This window comes from Oncorhynchus masou, chromosome 33 (genome assembly GCF_036934945.1).
Source record: "Oncorhynchus masou masou isolate Uvic2021 chromosome 33, UVic_Omas_1.1, whole genome shotgun sequence".
Taxonomy (NCBI): domain Eukaryota; kingdom Metazoa; phylum Chordata; class Actinopteri; order Salmoniformes; family Salmonidae; genus Oncorhynchus; species Oncorhynchus masou.
In genome coordinates, this window is record NC_088244.1 from 44527038 (window position 1) to 44544505 (window position 17468).

The window sequence follows — 17468 nt, forward strand, 5'->3', positions numbered from 1 at the left end:
TTGAGATACTGTAGACCGCCCTATGAGACTCCCAATCACAGCCGGATGTGATTCAGCCTGGATTCGAACCAGGGACTGTAGTGACACCTCTTGCACTGAGATGCAGTGCCTTAGGAGCGCCACTTGGGAGCCCGGAAGCCTGGTCTGAAGTTGAGGGCATCAGGACACTCCAACATGCTCTTTGTTTATCGAGATGAGAGGCAGGACTGTTTGCTACATCTGCTCATTCGTGTTAATAATCCATTTGTGGATTGAAAGGGAATCATAGAGGCTGTGACATTGAGAGTTTCAGACGGAGCACATCCTTCCTTTACATCAGACAAAAGAATGACTGCGGGTGTGAAATGCATGGGAAACATATAGAAGGAAACCACAATTGTCTACATTGCCTCTTTCAAAATATAAGCCTTGCACTTCTCATAGTTGAATTAGGGGCCCAACATCACAGTGGGCAACAGGATTGGAAGTATCTACTGGGCAAGAGAAAGGAATATACAGTATCTCATAAGAAACCTCTATTGCTCATATTTCTAAATACATGCTACCAAACCCATCCCATTGGGAGAGGGCCATGATTCGTAATGGGGTAGAAGTCTCCCACAGTAGTGTAGCAGGTATTACATAACCAAGCACAGGGGTGGAGGTCGAGGGGGAAGAGACTGGTACAAAAATTGAGTGTTTTCCTGTTTCCGCACCAGCAATAGCTGCATCAGCACTCAGAAGCTATAGCCTACGATGAGCAGCAGGCCAGCTCAGTCACAAGAGACCCTGGTTAGGGTTGCAAAGGGTAGGAAACTTTACGATAAATTTCCTGAAATTTTCAATGGGAAGTTAAGCTCTGGAATTTGGGGAATTTTGCTTAAATTCATCAAAAAAAAGTTAGCTTATAACAGTGAACCTTTTTTGTGGGATACACAAGGCAATTCTAGGTCTTGTGGCATATTTTGGTTAAACTATCCACAATTCAATGGAATTGCAACACTCTGCATGCACAGTGCAGTCCACTCTTCCATTGCATGTACAGCTGATTCTCAAGATCTTGCACACTAATGACATGCAAATGAGCCCACACTACTACACTGTGTGAGCCAAGGACTACATGCTTTCTGGTAGGTTTTGATTACAATACTGGGTGGGGGAATATATTTTATATGACGTACATGATTCTGGGGATGGAGGTAGGTATGGGATGAGGTAGGTAGATTGGGTGGGCTATTTACAGATGGACTATGTACAGCTGCAGCGATCGGTTAGCAGTTCAGCTGATGTTTAAAGTTAGTGAGGGAAATGTAAATCTCAATGTAAAGCAATCATCAAATGTAAAGCAATCATCTCTGATGGGGGGGGAGGGGGGATCGTGGGCAAGGAATACTTAACTACATCATCTCCACCCCTAAACCAGTATTTTAAAAAGAACACAGACACACCAGTCTCTACATTGCAGATGAGCTGAAGGCAGTCATCAATGACCTTGGGCCACAGAAGGTATTTGCACTGGTGACAGACAATGCTGCGAACATGAGCTTGGTCAAAAGTGGAGGAGTCCTACCCTCACGTCACACCCATTGGCTGTGCTGCTCATGCTTTGAATCTGCTCCTCAAGAACATCATGGCACTGAAAACAATGGATACACTCTACAACGTAACCAAGGAAATGGTTAGGTATGTGAAGGGTAATCAAGTCATAGCAGCAATCTACCTCACCAAGCAAAGTGAGAAGAATAAGAGCACCACATTGAAGCTGCCCAGCAACACCCATTGGGGTGGTGTTGTCATCATGTTTGACAGTCTCATGGAGGGGTAGGAGTCTCTCAAAGAAATGGCCATATGACAGTCTGGTGATATGGACAGCCCCATCAAGAGGATCCTCCTGGATGATGTATTTTGGGAGAGAGTGGTAAGCAGCCTGAAACCTATAGCAGTAGCCATGGCACAGATTGAAGGAGACAATGCCATCCTGTCTGATGATCAGACTCTGCTTGCAGATGTAAGAGAAGAAATCCGTACTACCCTGCCTACTTCACTGTTGTCCTAAGCAGAGGACACTACAGTTCTGAAACACATCAAAGAACGTGAAGACTTCTGCCTGACGCCCATACACACCACAGCGTACATGTTGGACCCCAAGTATGCTGGCAAGAGCATCCTGTCTAGTGTAGAGATCAACAAAGCCTATGGTGTCATCACTACCGTGTCTCACCCCCATGGCCTGGATGAGGGCAACGTTCTTGGCTATCTGACAAAGTACACTTCCAAGCAAGGGCTTTGGGATGGAGATGCATTATGGCAGTCGTGCCAACATATCTCATCAGCCACCTGGTGGAAGGGACTTTGTGGATCTGAGGCTCAAATTAAACTTTATTTGTCACATGCGCTGAATACAACAAGTGTAAACTTTACCGTGAAATGCTTACTTGCAAGCCCTTAACCAACAGTGCAGTTCAAGAAGAGTTAAGAAAATATTTACCAAGTAGACTAAATTAAAAAGTAATAATAGAAAGTAACACAATAAGAATAACGAGGCTATATACAGGGGGCACCAGTACCGAGTCAGTGTGCAGGGGTACAGGCTAGTTGAGGTAATCTGTACATGTAGGTGGGGGTGAAGTGACTATGCATAGATAATAAACAGCAAGTAGCAGCAGTGTACAAAAGGGAGGTGGGGGGGGGGTCCAATGTAAATTGCCCGGTGGCGATTTTATACATTTTTCAGCAGGCTTATGGCTTGGGGGTAGAAGCTGTTGAGGAACCTTTTGGTCCTAGACTTGGCACTCCGGTACCGCTTGCCGTGCAGTAGCAGAGAAAACAGTCTATAACTTGGGTGTCTGGAGTCTGATAATTTCATGGGCTTTCCTCAGACACCGCCTATTATATAGGTCCTGGATGGCAAGAAGCTTGGCCCCAGTGATGTACTGGGCCATTCGCACTTGAAAATCTCGACCCGCTCCACTACAGCCCCGTTGATGTGAATGGAGGCCTGGTCGGCCCGCCTTTCCTGTAGTCCACGATCAGCTCCTTTGTCTTGCTCACATTGAGAGGTTGTTGTCCTAGCACCATACTGCCAGTTCTTTGACCTCCTTCCTATAGGCAGTCTCATTGTTGTCGGTGATCAGACTGTCATATCGTCAGCAAACTTAATGATGTTGGAGTCATGTTTGGCTACGCAGTTGTTGGTGAACTGTGAATACAGGAGGGGACAAATTACACACCCCTGAGGGGTCCCAGCGTTAAGGATCAGAGTGGCAGACGTATTGTTGTCTACTCTTACCACCTGGGGGCGGCCTGTCAGGAAGTCCAGGAGCCAGTTGCAGAGGGAGGTGTTTAGTCCCAGAGTTCTTAGCTTAATGATGAGCTTCGTTGGCACTATGGTGTTGAATACTGAGCTAAAGTCAATGAACAACATTCTCACATAGGTGTTCCTTTTGTCCAGGTGAGGAAAGCAGTGTGGACTACGATAGAGATTGTGTCCTCTGTGGATCTGTTGGGGCGGTATACGAATTGGAGTGGGTCTTGGGTGTCCGGGTAGATGCTGTTGATGTGAGCCACGAACAGCCTTTCATAGCACTTCATTTAGGCAGGTTACCTTCACTCCCTTGGGCACAGGGACCATGGTGGTCTGCTTGAAACATGTAGGGATTACAGACTCGGTCAGGGAGAGGTTGAAAATGTCAGTGAAGACACTTGACAGTTGGTCCACGCATGCTTTGAGTAAGTATCCTGGTAATCCGTCTCCTTCCCTTGTTGCCTCCATCATCCTTCAAATCCCACCAACCAAAGTTTTAGTTTTTTTAACCTTTATTTAACTAGGCAAGTCAGTTAAGAACAAATTCTTATTTTCAATGACGGCCTAGGAACAGTGGGTTAACTGCCTGTTCAGGGGCAGAACGACAGATTTGTACCTTGTCAGCTCGGGGGTTTGAACTTGCAACCTTCCAGTTACTAGACCAACGCTCTAAACACTAGGCTACACTGCCACCCCTAGACTATCATTTTACAGATGCATGTTGAAGAAGTTTTTGGGAAATGCAATGGATCATTCAATATTCCCTTTTTTGTTGTTCAGTGAAATCATCCCATGTGAAGAGTCAACTCATTTAATTAAAGTTTAAATCATGCCTTAAAAAAATATAAATTCTATTAGAAGGATTTAATCATTTGCAAGTATGTCTACTTATGATAAGGTAAAAGGTTTGTCTCAATATGATATGGTAAATATATCCAATGCAAAAAATGGTATTAATAATATTTGCATTTATTTCCGTTAATTCTCATTGAAAGTTTCCACCTCTGAATATTCCCCAAAATATGCATCCCTAGGCACAAGCATTTCACTACACATTTGTATCAATAACACGGCCAATCACTACACTTGTTAGGTTATCTACACAACCTTTTCAATTCACTCCACTTCCACAACCAGTAGAGATGAAACACTTGTGTGTATCGCAGATACAAGCAACATGGCATGAAATGGCAATCCTCCTGTCTCAGCCTCCAGTATTTATGCTGCAGTAGTTTATGAGTCGGGGGACTAGGGTCAGTCTGTTACATCTGGAGTATTTCTCCTGTCTTATCCGGTGTCCTGTGTGAATTTAAGTATGCTCTCTCTAATTATCTCCTTCCCTTTCTCGGAGGACCTGAGCCCTAGGACCATGCCTCTGGACTACCTGGCCTGATGACTCCTTGCTGTCCCCAGTCCACCTGGTCGTGCTGCTGCTCCAGTTTCAACTGTTCTGCCTGCGGCTATGGAACCCTGACCTGTTCACCTGACATGCTACCTGTCCCAGACCTGCTGTTTTCAACTCTAGAGACGGCAGGAGCAGTAGAGATACTCTGAATGATCGACTATGAAAAGCCAACTGACATTTACTCCTGAGGTGCTGACCTGTTGCACCCTCGACAACTACTGTGATTATTATTATTTGACCATGCTGGTCATCTATGACTATTTGAACATCTTGGCCATGTTCTGTTATAATCTCCACCCGGCACAGCCAGAAGAGGACTGGCCACCCCTCATAGCCTGGTTCCTCTCCACCCGGCAAAGCCAGAAGAGGACTGGCCACCCCTCATAGCCTGGTTCCTCTCCACCCGGCACAGCCAGAAGAGGACTGGCCACCCCTCATAGCCTGGTTCCTCTCTAGGTTTCTTCCTAGGTTCTGGATTTTCTAGGAAGTTTTTCCTAGCCACCGTGCTTCTACAACTGCATTGCTTGCTGTTTGGGGTTTTAGGCTGGGTTTCTGTACAGCACTTTGATATATCAGCTGATGTAAGAAGGGCTATATAAATACATTTGATTTAAAATTGAATAAATCAATTAAGAAATCCCCTTTTTGTAGCCTGCCCACAGCGGGGGGTATAAAATTATCCTCATAATCTTACCCTCTCCCCCACAATCCTCCTCTCTCGGCCGTGCGCATCGCCAACAGTCATATTTTGGTCTCGTGCCTTTCTCTCGGCTCACTTCTGCTTTAAGGGCTGTAAAGTTCACGGCTCATTGAGAGGCTCACATAGGCGGAAGCTGTCTCACTACGGGGAGGCTAGTCGGTCTCCCCCCTGCTCCGTTAAAAAGGTGCCGCAGACAGGAAGACTGGATGAGAGACTTCCTCTTAAAGAAAAGAGAGACCAGACACTCTGTTGTCTTGTCTGTAGGTCGGACGAGCTTGGTTCCATTTAAAACTACTGACAGAAGTCTCTCCATACATGACACTTTGTCTTGGGGTTGTTGGAAAATCTTGTACTATGCTGTGCTTTCTAACGTTATTGAAAAACCAAATTAAAATATTACTCAATGGGTTCTACAACAATGCCAAGGTAAAACGTTTTACTAATTGCAGTCATGCTGATTGGACCACTAATTTATCAAGATTCGGTGAAAAACAGAGGGGTCCATCATGACAGGGTATAGTGTCCAATGCATCTCATATTGCTACTCGTCTGTATGTGAGAACCCTGAACATTCAACGAGCTCTGGGTTAGTTGAATGTACAGCTTTTTTAGTACAGCTTGTCCTCTGAATCAGGACCTTTTAATTGGTCCAGTAGTAAAGAAGCATGTCCAATTGGAGGGGAGGGTCTTTGTAATCATCTCATTTGGGTGTTCCCAACTTAGGTCGCTGAACTTGTATTGAAATCAATTTTAAATATAATTTTATGAACACTTAGCTCTTTCAAGTCAGTTTGAAGGTTGCTGCAACAATTATGTTCACCTCCACTATTTAATGTGCGTTTGCATGAGTGGGGTTTTTGAGTGGAGCTTTTCTGAAGTGGATATGGGGACGCGGTGGTTGGTATCATGTTGAGAGGTGACGTGACGCGCTGGAGATGACAGATTGTGGAGGCCATCTGGAAGTCTTGATATGTGTCCACTGTGACAGATCAGTTGGACAGGGAAAAGATAGCTGTAAGATCCGGAATGTTCCAATATGATACGGGCCTCAGACCTGCCGGTGATGTAAGACATCGGGTAACTTGTACATCTCCACTCCATACTACAGCCCCTTTTATAGCTGTTCACTAGATACGATTACATGCTAACATTTAGATTTATGCAGAGCAATCGGAAGTTATCTACACAGTATATCTTCAGAATATAGTGTATCATGGATAAAAGGTACAAACACTAAGTGATACAACAGGAGATATATGTATATATGTGTGTGTGTGTGTGTGTGTGTGTGTGTGTGCGTCAAGCCATAGGATGCCACACTTCGAAGTTACTCAGGCCGACAAACCATTAGCAGCATCACTGAGACCTGCTAAGAAGATGGCTCGTGGGAAGTGAATTAGCGCCCTGGCATGCTATCATGGTCAGAATAGGATCAAAGCAGACACCCACCCACTGGTTCTGAATCAGACAAGAGGAGGGACCAGGGTAGCCTCGTGGTTAGAGCGTTGGACTAGTAACCGAAAGGTTGCAAGTTCAAATCCCCGAGCTGACAAGGTACAAATATGTCGTTCTGCCCCTGAACAGGCAGTTAACCCACTCTTCCTAGGCCGTCATTGAAAATAAGAATTTATAACAGGTTAACTGACTTGCCTAGTAAAAAAATAAAAGACAGTACCGTAGCCAATAAACAGACCAGAATCAGCTGAACAACGTCCAAATTGATGGGATACAATTACGCATCTTCTGATCAGATGGTATCTTGTAGGGCTGAGTGATTAACCAAAAGTTGGTTATTTTTCCACACAACTGATGTCAGTTCAATTATTCGAATTCCATGTTCTGGTGTTTTTCTTCCTGTGAGCTCAATGCACGCTGCAGTTTCATGCATGAACTGTGCGATGCAGAAGGGAGTTGTTTCCAACTGGCAAATGTTCTACATAGTTCAGCGCAGAAAAGGTGATACCTGACTATAATGAGCATAATCACGGCTACTTGTCCAGTCTGTGTTTCTTTTATGGCTGCTATGTAAGATACAAAAAATGCGCGATCAAGAGGATACAGAGACCAGTTGCTTGGCGAGGTGTTGATATTCACTAGAACAGTGATTTTGTCAGACAGCATAGGCAGCAGGTCTATGGAGATGAGGTGAAGTGACAGTTCCCCCAAACGAAAACCTCATTAAATGCAGAAAAGCGCCGCTCTAACGGGCTACCATAAACAGAAGGGTGAAGCTACACATTTAAAACCAACAAATAAACTAGTGATCCATGCTAGTGCATTCAGCAGCTGTAGAAAGCCAGCCTTGCCTTCACTTTCTCGTAAAGGTGTGTGTTGCCATCACTTTGTGACATGATCCAACAGCTGAACAATACAAATACCATGTTTGGCAAGCAGACTAACACAAACTCAGTTAATGCAAAAAGCGTGAACAGAAACTTACCGACTGAAGGAAAAGCAATACCCGAACGTAATCCCTCTCGGTGTTCAAGATTTCATGTAAAACACAGAGCCTCAAGCGTTGCTCGCGGTCCGACTCTTTGGTGATGTGAAGGACGCGGTTCTGTTGCCCCTCTTCCATGATTGATCTTTATCCAAAAAAGTACGGGAAAACAAGTCTTTCAGTTATTCTTTATACTTGGGTCACTGCAAAAGTATCCCGAGTTAGTTGCAGTTTAAGTCCATTTTGCAACACCGTATTTTCAAACCCCAAACACGGATGCCCAATATGCTTTACATGAACTTAACCAAAAGTATTAAAACAAAAGCACACGTCTTGAATAACTTTTTTGTTGTTTCTTGAAAAGACTGAAGCCACAATAAATGACGAACGACTCCAGATCGATTTGATTGATCCCGGACAAGAAAAGACAACTTCAGATAAGAATCTTACAGCCCATGAACTATCAGAGGAGAGCTAAAACACAAGCTCTCAGGTTGGTTAGTTGAGGAGATAACGCACGATGTAATCAGTACTAGTTCCGCAGAAGGTAGTCTGAAAAGTGCCTCTTCTCAGCTTCTGGTGGGACTAAGCGCAGTGCCAACGCTGGTGCAAGTGGTAGCTTTCAGAAGTGCCGCAGTGTAGGGACAGGACCACCTGTAGGTGAAATTAGCATAAACGAATGCATGTTCAATATCAAATCATTAATTCTGCCCCTACAACATATGCTATACCTAATTCTTCTTTCAATAAGGCAGCCTAATTAATAATTTACTTTACGCATAAAGTGCCATAGTTTGTCCAGGCCTATTAAACAATTGAACAAGTCGAGGCTGCAAATGAAGTGGACAGTTTTAGGAATACAATATAATAGTATAGATGATTGTTGTTATTTAATTTATGAAGAGGTTCTGAGAGAACCAACGGTACCACCAACTGGCTCAAGTGTTAAAACGCTGCATGGTCAATCCAAGGTCTCCATTGGCCGTGCAGCGTTTAGGGAGATATGGCCTCTGCAGAAGTCAGGCATTCATAGTTCTTGCTATTCGTGGAGCAGCACAGAGCGGTGGAACAGAGCTGTTGTCAGCACAGAGCGGTGGAACAGAGCTGTTGTCAGCGAGGAGCAGTTGAACAGAGCTGTTGTGAGCACAGAGCGGTTGAACAGAGCTGTTGTCAGCACAGAGCAGTTGAACAGAGCTGTTGTCAGCGTGGAGCAGTTGAACAGAGCTGTTGTGAGCACAGAGCGGTTGAACAGGGCTGTTTTCAGCGAGGAGCAGTTGAACAGAGCTGTTGTCAGCACAGAGCGGTGGAACAGAGCTGTTGTCAGCACAGAGCGGTTGAACAGAGCTGTTGTCAGCGAGGAGCAGTTGAACAGAGCTGTTGTGAGCACAGAGCGGTTGAACAGAGCTGTTGTCAGCACAGAGCAGTTGAACAGAGCTGTTGTCAGCGTGGAGCAGTTGAACAGAGCTGTTGTGAGCACAGAGCGGTTGAACAGGGCTGTTTTCATCGAGGAGCAGTTGAACAGAGCTGTTGTCAGCACAGAGCGGTGGAACAGAGCTGTTGTCAGCACAGAGCGGTTGAACAGAGCTGTTGTCAGCGAGGAGCAGTTGAACAGAGCTGTTGTGAGCACAGAGCGGTTGAACAGAGCTGTTGTCAGCACAGAGCAGTTGAACAGAGCTGTTGTCAGCGTGGAGCAGTTGAACAGAGCTGTTGTGAGCACAGAGCGGTTGAACAGGGCTGTTTTCAGCGAGGAGCAGTTGAACAGAGCTGTTGTCAGCACAGAGCGGTGGAACAGAGCTGTTGTCAGCACAGAGCGGTTGAACAGAGCTGTTGTCAGCGAGGAGCAGTTGAACAGAGCTGTTGTCAGCACAGAGCAGTTGAACAGAGCTGTTGTCAGCACAGAGCGGTTGAACAGAGCTGTTGTCAGCGAGGAGCAGTTGAACAGAGCTGTTGTCAGCACAGAGCGGTTGAACAGAGCTGTTGTCAGCACAGAGCGGTTGAACAGAGCTGTTGTCAGCACAGAGCGGTTGAACAGAGCTGTTGTCAGCGGGGAGCAGTTGAACAGAGCTGTTGTCAGCACAGAGCGGTTGAACAGAGCGGTTGTCAGCACAGAGCGGTTGAACAGAGCTGTTGTCAGCACAGAGCAGTTGAACAGAGCTGTTGTCAGCACGGAGCGGTTGAACAGAGCTGTTGTCAGCACAGCACAGAGCGGTTGAACAGAGCTGTTGTCAGCACAGAGCGGTTGAACAGAGCTGTTGTCAGCGAGGAGCAGTTGAACAGAGCTGTTGTCAGCACAGAGCGGTTGAACAGAGCTGTTGTCAGCACAGAGCGGTTGAACAGAGCTGTTGTCAGCACAGAGCGGTTGAACAGAGCTGTTGTCAGCGGGGAGCAGTTGAACAGAGCTGTTGTCAGCACAGAGCGGTTGAACAGAGCTGTTGTCAGCGAGGAGCAGTTGAACAGAGCTGTTGTCAGCACAGAGCGGTTGAACAGAGCTGTTGTCAGCACAGAGCGGTTGAACAGAGCTGTTGTCAGCACAGAGCGGTTGAACAGAGCTGTTGTCAGCGGGGAGCAGTTGAACAGAGCTGTTGTCAGCACAGAGTGGTTGAACAGAGCTGTTGTCAGCGAGGAGCAGTTGAACAGAGCTGTTGTCAGCACAGAGCGGTTGAACAGAGCTGTTGTCAGCACAGAGCGGTTGAACAGAGCTGTTGTCAGCACAGAGCGGTTGAACAGAGCTGTTGTCAGTGGGGAGCAGTTGAACAGAGCTGTTGTCAGCACAGAGCGGTTGAACAGAGCTGTTGTCAGCACAGAGCGGTTGAACAGAGCTGTTGTCAGCACAGAGCGGTTGAACAGAGCTGTTGTCAGCACAGAGCGGTTGAACAGAGCTGTTGTCAGCACAGAGCGGTTGAACAGAGCTGTTGTCAGCGGGGAGCAGTTGAACAGAGCTGTTGTCAGCACAGAGCGGTTGAACAGAGCTGTTGTCAGCACAGAGCGGTTGAACAGAGCTGTTGTCAGCACAGAGCGGTTGAACAGAGCTGTTGTCAGCACAGAGCCGTTGAACAGGGCTGTTGTCAGCACGGAGCAGTTGAACAGAGCTGTTGTCAGCGGGGAGCAGTTGAACAGAGCTGTTGTCAGCACAGAGCGGTTGAACAGAGCTGTTGTCAGCACAGAGCGGTTGAACAGAGCTGTTGTCAGCACAGAGCCGTTGAACAGGGCTGTTGTCAGCACGGAGCAGTTGAACAGAGCTGTTGTCAGCACAGAGCGGTTGAACAGAGCTGTTGTGAGCACAGAGCGGTTGAACAGAGCTGTTGTCAGCACAGAGCAGTTGAACGGAGCTGTTGTCAGCACAGAGCGGTTGAACAGAGCTGTTGTCAGCACAGAGCGGTTGAACAGAGCTGTTGTCAGCACAGAGCCGTTGAACAGGGCTGTTGTCAGCACGGAGCAGTTGAACAGAGCTGTTGTCAGCACAGAGCGGTTGAACAGAGCTGTTGTGAGCACAGAGCGGTTGAACAGAGCTGTTGTCAGCACAGAGCAGTTGAACAGAGCTGTTGTCAGCGTGGAGCAGTTGAACAGAGCTGTTGTGAGCACAGAGCGGTTGAACAGGGCTGTTTTCAGCGAGGAGCAGTTGAACAGAGCTGTTGTCAGCACAGAGTGGTGGAACAGAGCTGTTGTCAGCACAGAGCGGTTGAACAGAGCTGTTGTCAGCGAGGAGCAGTTGAACAGAGCTGTTGTCAGCACAGAGCAGTTGAACAGAGCTGTTGTCAGCACAGAGCGGTTGAACAGAGCTGTTGTCAGCGAGGAGCAGTTGAACAGAGCTGTTGTCAGCACAGAGCGGTTGAACAGAGCTGTTGTCAGCACAGAGCGGTTGAACAGAGCTGTTGTCAGCACAGAGCGGTTGAACAGAGCTGTTGTCAGCGGGGAGCAGTTGAACAGAGCTGTTGTCAGCACAGAGCGGTTGAACAGAGCTGTTGTCAGCACAGAGCGGTTGAACAGAGCTGTTGTCAGCACAGAGCAGTTGAACAGAGCTGTTGTCAGCACGGAGCGGTTGAACAGAGCTGTTGTCAGCACAGAGCGGTTGAACAGAGCTGTTGTCAGCACAGAGCGGTTGAACAGAGCTGTTGTCAGCGAGGAGCAGTTGAACAGAGCTGTCGTCAGCACAGAGAGGTTGAACAGAGCTGTTGTCAGCACAGAGCGGTTGAACAGAGCTGTTGTCAGCGAGGAGCAGTTGAACAGAGCTGTTGTCAGCACAAAGCGGTTGAACAGAGCTGTTGTCAGCACAGAGCGGTTGAACAGAGCTGTTGTCAGCACAGAGCGGTTGAACAGAGCTGTTGTCAGCGGGGAGCAGTTGAACAGAGCTGTTGTCAGCACAGAGCGGTTGAACAGAGCTGTTGTCAGCGAGGAGCAGTTGAACAGGGCTGTTGTCAGCACAGAGCGGTTGAACAGAGCTGTTGTCAGCACAGAGCGGTTGAACAGAGCTGTTGTCAGCACAGAGCGGTTGAACAGAGCTGTTGTCAGCGGGGAGCAGTTGAACAGAGTTGTTGTCAGCACAGAGCGGTTGAACAGAGCTGTTGTCAGCACAGAGCGGTTGAACAGAGCTGTTGTCAGCACAGAGCGGTTGAACAGAGCTGTTGTCAGCGGGGAGCAGTTGAACAGAGCTGTTGTCAGCACAGAGCGGTTGAACAGAGCTGTTGTCAGCACAGAGCGGTTGAACAGAGCTGTTGTCAGCACAGAGCGGTTGAACAGAGCTGTTGTCAGCACAGAGCCGTTGAACAGGGCTGTTGTCAGCACGGAGCAGTTGAACAGAGCTGTTGTCAGTGGGGAGCAGTTGAACAGAGCTGTTGTCAGCACAGAGCGGTTGAACAGAGCTGTTGTCAGCACAGAGCGGTTGAACAGAGCTGTTGTCAGCACAGAGCCGTTGAACAGGGCTGTTGTCAGCACGGAGCAGTTGAACAGAGCTGTTGTCAGCACAGAGCGGTTGAACAGAGCTGTTGTCAGCGGGGAGCAGTTGAACAGAGCTGTTGTCAGCACAGAGCGGTTGAACAGAGCTGTTGTCAGCACAGAGCGGTTGAACAGAGCTGTTGTCAGCGCAGAGCCGTTGAACAGGGCTGTTGTCAGCACGGAGCAGTTGAACAGAGCTGTTGTCAGCGGGGAGCAGTTGAACAGAGCTGTTGTCAGCGAGGAGCAGTTGAACAGAGCTGTTGTCAGCACAGAGCGGTTGAACAGAGCTGTTGTCAGCACAGAGCGGTTGAACAGAGCTGTTGTCAGCACAGAGCGGTTGAACAGAGCTGTTGTCAGCACAGAGCGGTTGAACAGAGCTGTTGTCAGCACAGAGCGGTTGAACAGAGCTGTTGTCAGCACAGAGCCGTTGAACAGGGCTGTTGTCAGCACGGAGCAGTTGAACAGAGCTGTTGTCAGCGGGGAGCAGTTGAACAGAGCTGTTGTCAGCACAGAGCGGTTGAACAGAGCTGTTGTCAGCACAGAGCGGTTGAACAGAGCTATTGTCAGCACAGAGCCGTTGAACAGGGCTGTTGTCAGCACGGAGCAGTTGAACAGAGCTGTTGTCAGCACAGAGCGGTTGAACAGAGCTGTTGTCAGCGGGGAGCAGTTGAACAGAGCTGTTGTCAGCACAGAGCGGTTGAACAGAGCTGTTGTCAGCACAGAGCGGTTGAACAAAGCTGTTGTCAGCACAGAGCCGTTGAACAGGGCTGTTGTCAGCACGGAGCAGTTGAACAGAGCTGTTGTCAGCGGGGAGCAGTTGAACAGAGCTGTTGTCAGCGAGGAGCAGTTGAACAGAGCTGTTGTCAGCACAGAGCGGTTGAACAGAGCTGTTGTCAGCACAGAGCGGTTGAACAGAGCTGTTGTCAGCACAGAGCGGTTGAACAGAGCTGTTGTCAGCGGGGAGCAGTTGAACAGAGCTGTTGTCAGCACAGAGCGGTTGAACAGAGCTGTTGTCAGCACAGAGCGGTTGAACAGAGCTGTTGTCAGCACAGAGCAGTTGAACAGAGCTGTTGTCAGCGGGGAGCAGTTGAACAGAGCTGTTGTCAGCGAGGAGCAGTTGAACAGAGCTGTTGTCAGCACAGAGCGGTTGAACAGAGCTGTTGTCAGCACAGAGCGGTTGAACAGAGCTGTTGTCAGCACAGAGCGGTTGAACAGAGCTGTTGTCAGCGGGGAGCAGTTGAACAGAGCTGTTGTCAGCACAGAGCGGTTGAACAGAGCTGTTGTCAGCACAGAGCGGTTGAACAGAGCTGTTGTCAGCACAGAGCAGTTGAACAGAGCTGTTGTCAGCACAGAGCGGTTGAACAGAGCTGTTGTCAGCACAGAGCGGTTGAACAGAGCTGTTGTCAAGGAAATGAGTTTGTGTTTATACAGGACATCCCGCCCACACCAACAGTCAACCAATCATGTCAATGCGTTGCGATACTGAGCCCTCCACTGTTACAACATTTTGGAGTCGCATGGAGATGCTGGGCAGAGTTGTATTTGGGCTCTGCGTGCCCCCTGAGGCTCCGCGATTGCATCACACGGAGCCTCCGACCACATTTTCGGATGAAACATAAGTTGGTTTTTAGTTGAGCACAAAGCAGGAGCCGTGTTGAATTTAAAAAATATGAGAGTGGACTCATTCATAGCACAGCAGCAAACTCTTACAACTTTGGATTTAATTAAAGTGTCAAACGAGTAAAATTCCAATGATTGAGAGAACGTTAAGTGTGTTTTTACTATATTCCTCAAATGTTGGTTAAACATTTAAGAAATGAAAATAGAATGAATACAGGTTACATTATTATCCACTGTGATTCTAATTGCATACAAAAAAAAATTGCCTTTTCAAATCAGGAACGCAACAGACAACTGATATGCCTCACTTTATATTTACAGTGGGGCAAAAAAGTATTTAGTCAGCCACCAATTGTGCAAGTTCTCCCACTTAAAAAGATGAGAGATGCCTGTAATTTTCATCATAGGTAAACTTCAACTATGACAGACAAAATGAGAAAAGAAAATCCAGAAAATCACATTGTAGGATTTTTAATGAATTTATTTGCAAATTATGGTGGAAAATAAGTTTTTGGTCAATAACAAAAGTTTATCTCAATACTTTGTTATATACCCTTTGTTGGCAATGACAGAGTAGTCAAACGTCTTCACAAGGTTTTCACACACTGTTGCTGGTATTTTGGCCCATTCCTCCATGCAGATCTCCTCTAGAGCAGTGATGTTTTGGGGCTGTTGCTGGGCAACATGGACTTTCAACTCCCTCCAAAGATTTCCTATGGGGTTGAGATCTGGAGACTGGCTAGGCCACTCCAGGACCTTGAAATGCTTCTTACGAAGCCATTCCTTTGTTGCCCGGGCGGTGTGTTTGGGATCATTGTCATGCTGAAAGACCCAGCCACGTTTCATCTTCAATGTCCTTGCTGATGGAAGGAGGTTTTCACTCAAAATCTCACAATACATGGCCCCATTCATTCTTTCCTTTACACAGATCAGTCGTCCTGGTCCCTTTGCAGAAAAACAGCCCCAAAGCATGATGTTTCCACCCCATGCTTCACAGTAGGTATGGTGTTCTTTGGATGCAACTCAGCATTCTTTGTCCTCCAAACACGACGAGTTGAGTTTTTACCAAAAAGTTATATTTTGGTTTGATCTGACCATATGACATTCTCCCAATCTTCTTCTGGATCATCCAAATGCTCTCTAGCAAACTTCAGACGAGCCTGGACATGTACTGGCTTAAGCAGGGGGACACGTCTGGCACTGCAGGATTTGAGTCCCTGACAGCGTAGTGTGTTACTGATGGTCGGCTTTGTTACTTTGGTCCCAGCTCTCTGCAGGTCATTCACTAGGTCCCCCCATGTGGATCTGGGATTTTTGTTCACCGTTCTTGTGATCATTTTGACCCCTCGGGGTGAGATCTTGCGTAGAGCCCCAGATTATCAGTGGTCTTGTATGTCTTCCATTTCCTAATAATTGCTCCCACAGTTGATTTCTTCAAACCAAGCTGCTTCCCTATTGCAGATTCAGTCTTCCCAGCCTGGTGCAGGTCTACAATTTTGTTTCTGGTGTCCTTTGACAGCTCTTTGGTCTTGGCCATAGTGGAGTTTGGAGTGTGACTGTTTGAGGTTGTGGACAGGTGTCTTTTATACTGATAACAAGTTCAAACATGTGCCATTAATACAGGTAACGTGTGGAGGACAGAGGAGCCTCTTAAAGAAGAAGTTACAGGTCTGTGAGAGCCAGACATCTTGCTTGTTTGTAGGTGACCAAATACTTATTTTCCACCATAATTTGCAAATAAATTCATAAAAAATCCTACAATGTGATTTTCTGGATTTTTTTTCCTCATTTTGTCTGTCATAGTTGAAGTATACCTATGATGAAAATTACAGGCCTCTCTCATATTTTAAGTGGGAGAACTTGCACAATTGGTGGCTGACTAAATACTTGTTTGCCCCACTGTACATATAGTTCTTGCTTTCTGTACATCACAAGTTATGTCCTTAAAATTGTTCATAAAATATTTAATATTACTGAACAACAAATAAGTCATTTGTGCAGGGGCGCAACTTTGGTTGTAGATGTGGGGGGGGGCACATAAGTCAAATAAACACTCCAAACAGCCTACCCAACCGCTTTGAGGCATCTGCATGGTCCTAAAAAAACCCGTTCCTCGTTTTGTATCACATTCCAATGCTAAAACTCGTGTGGAACAGTTGCACCCCTGAATTGATAAGATGAAGTATTGACTGTATGCAACTGGTTTGATTAATTCACATTCCACACTTGTTTTCCTTCACAAAAAGTAGGCTATATGCAAAAATTACATAAAAATCATAAACCATCCAAAAGGGACATGATCTATTTCAATGATAATAAAAAATAAAATAAACAATTTTAGTCAATCACATTTCACAGGATAAAACTCTTCCTTGAGTATACAGAAACAAGAAAAAGTATGTGAACCCTTTTGACTTACCTGGATTTCTGCATAAATTGTTCATAACATTTGATCTTCCAGGTCACAACAATAGACAAACAGTTTGCTAAAACTAATAACACACAAACAATTATACGTTTGTCTTTATTGAACACGCCATGTAAACATTCACAGTGCAGGATGAGAAAAGTATGTGAACCCTTGGATTTAATAACTGGTTGACCCTCTCTTTGGCAGCAATAACCTCAACCAAACATTTTCTGTAGTTGTAGATCAGACCTGTACAATGGTCAGGAGGAATGTTGGTCCATTCCTCTTTACAAACCTGTTTCAGTTTAGCAATATTCTTGGGATGTCTGGTGTGAACTGCTCTCAAGGTCATGCCACAGCATTTTAAATTGGGTTGAGGTCAGGACTATGACTGGGCCACTCCAGAAGGCGTATTTTCTTCTGTTGAAGCCATTCTGTTTACTTTTGTGGTTTGGGTCGTTGTCCTGTTGCATCACCCAACTTCTGTTGAGCTTCAATTGGCGGACAGATAGCCTTACATTCTCCTGCAAATTGTCTTGATAAACTTCGGAATTCATTTTTCAGTCGATGGAAGCAAGCTGTCAAGGCAGGCCCTGAGGCAACAAAGCAGCCCCAAATCATCATGCTCCCTCCACCATACTTTTCAGTTGGGATGAGGTTTTGATGGTGGTGTGATGT

At 46.5% G+C, this 17468-nt stretch overlaps 1 protein-coding gene across 4 annotated transcripts in view; it reads right to left on the reverse strand.

The window, feature by feature from the left end:
• LOC135527404 (phosphatidylinositol 3,4,5-trisphosphate-dependent Rac exchanger 1 protein-like) overlaps positions 1 to 8415 on the reverse strand; it is a 151586-nt gene extending 143171 nt beyond the window's left edge. For 3 of the 4 annotated variants that reach the window (XM_064955932.1, XM_064955931.1, XM_064955930.1), the window contains exon 1: positions 7829 to 8414. In XM_064955932.1, coding sequence (XP_064812004.1) covers positions 7829 to 7966 — 138 coding nt within the window. In that variant the 5' untranslated portion in view covers positions 7967 to 8414. Of the gene's footprint in view, positions 1 to 7828 lie in introns of all 4 variants that reach the window. The other variant, XM_064955933.1, reaches the window with a different exon arrangement.
• Positions 8416 to 17468: the final 9053 nt, after the last annotated feature.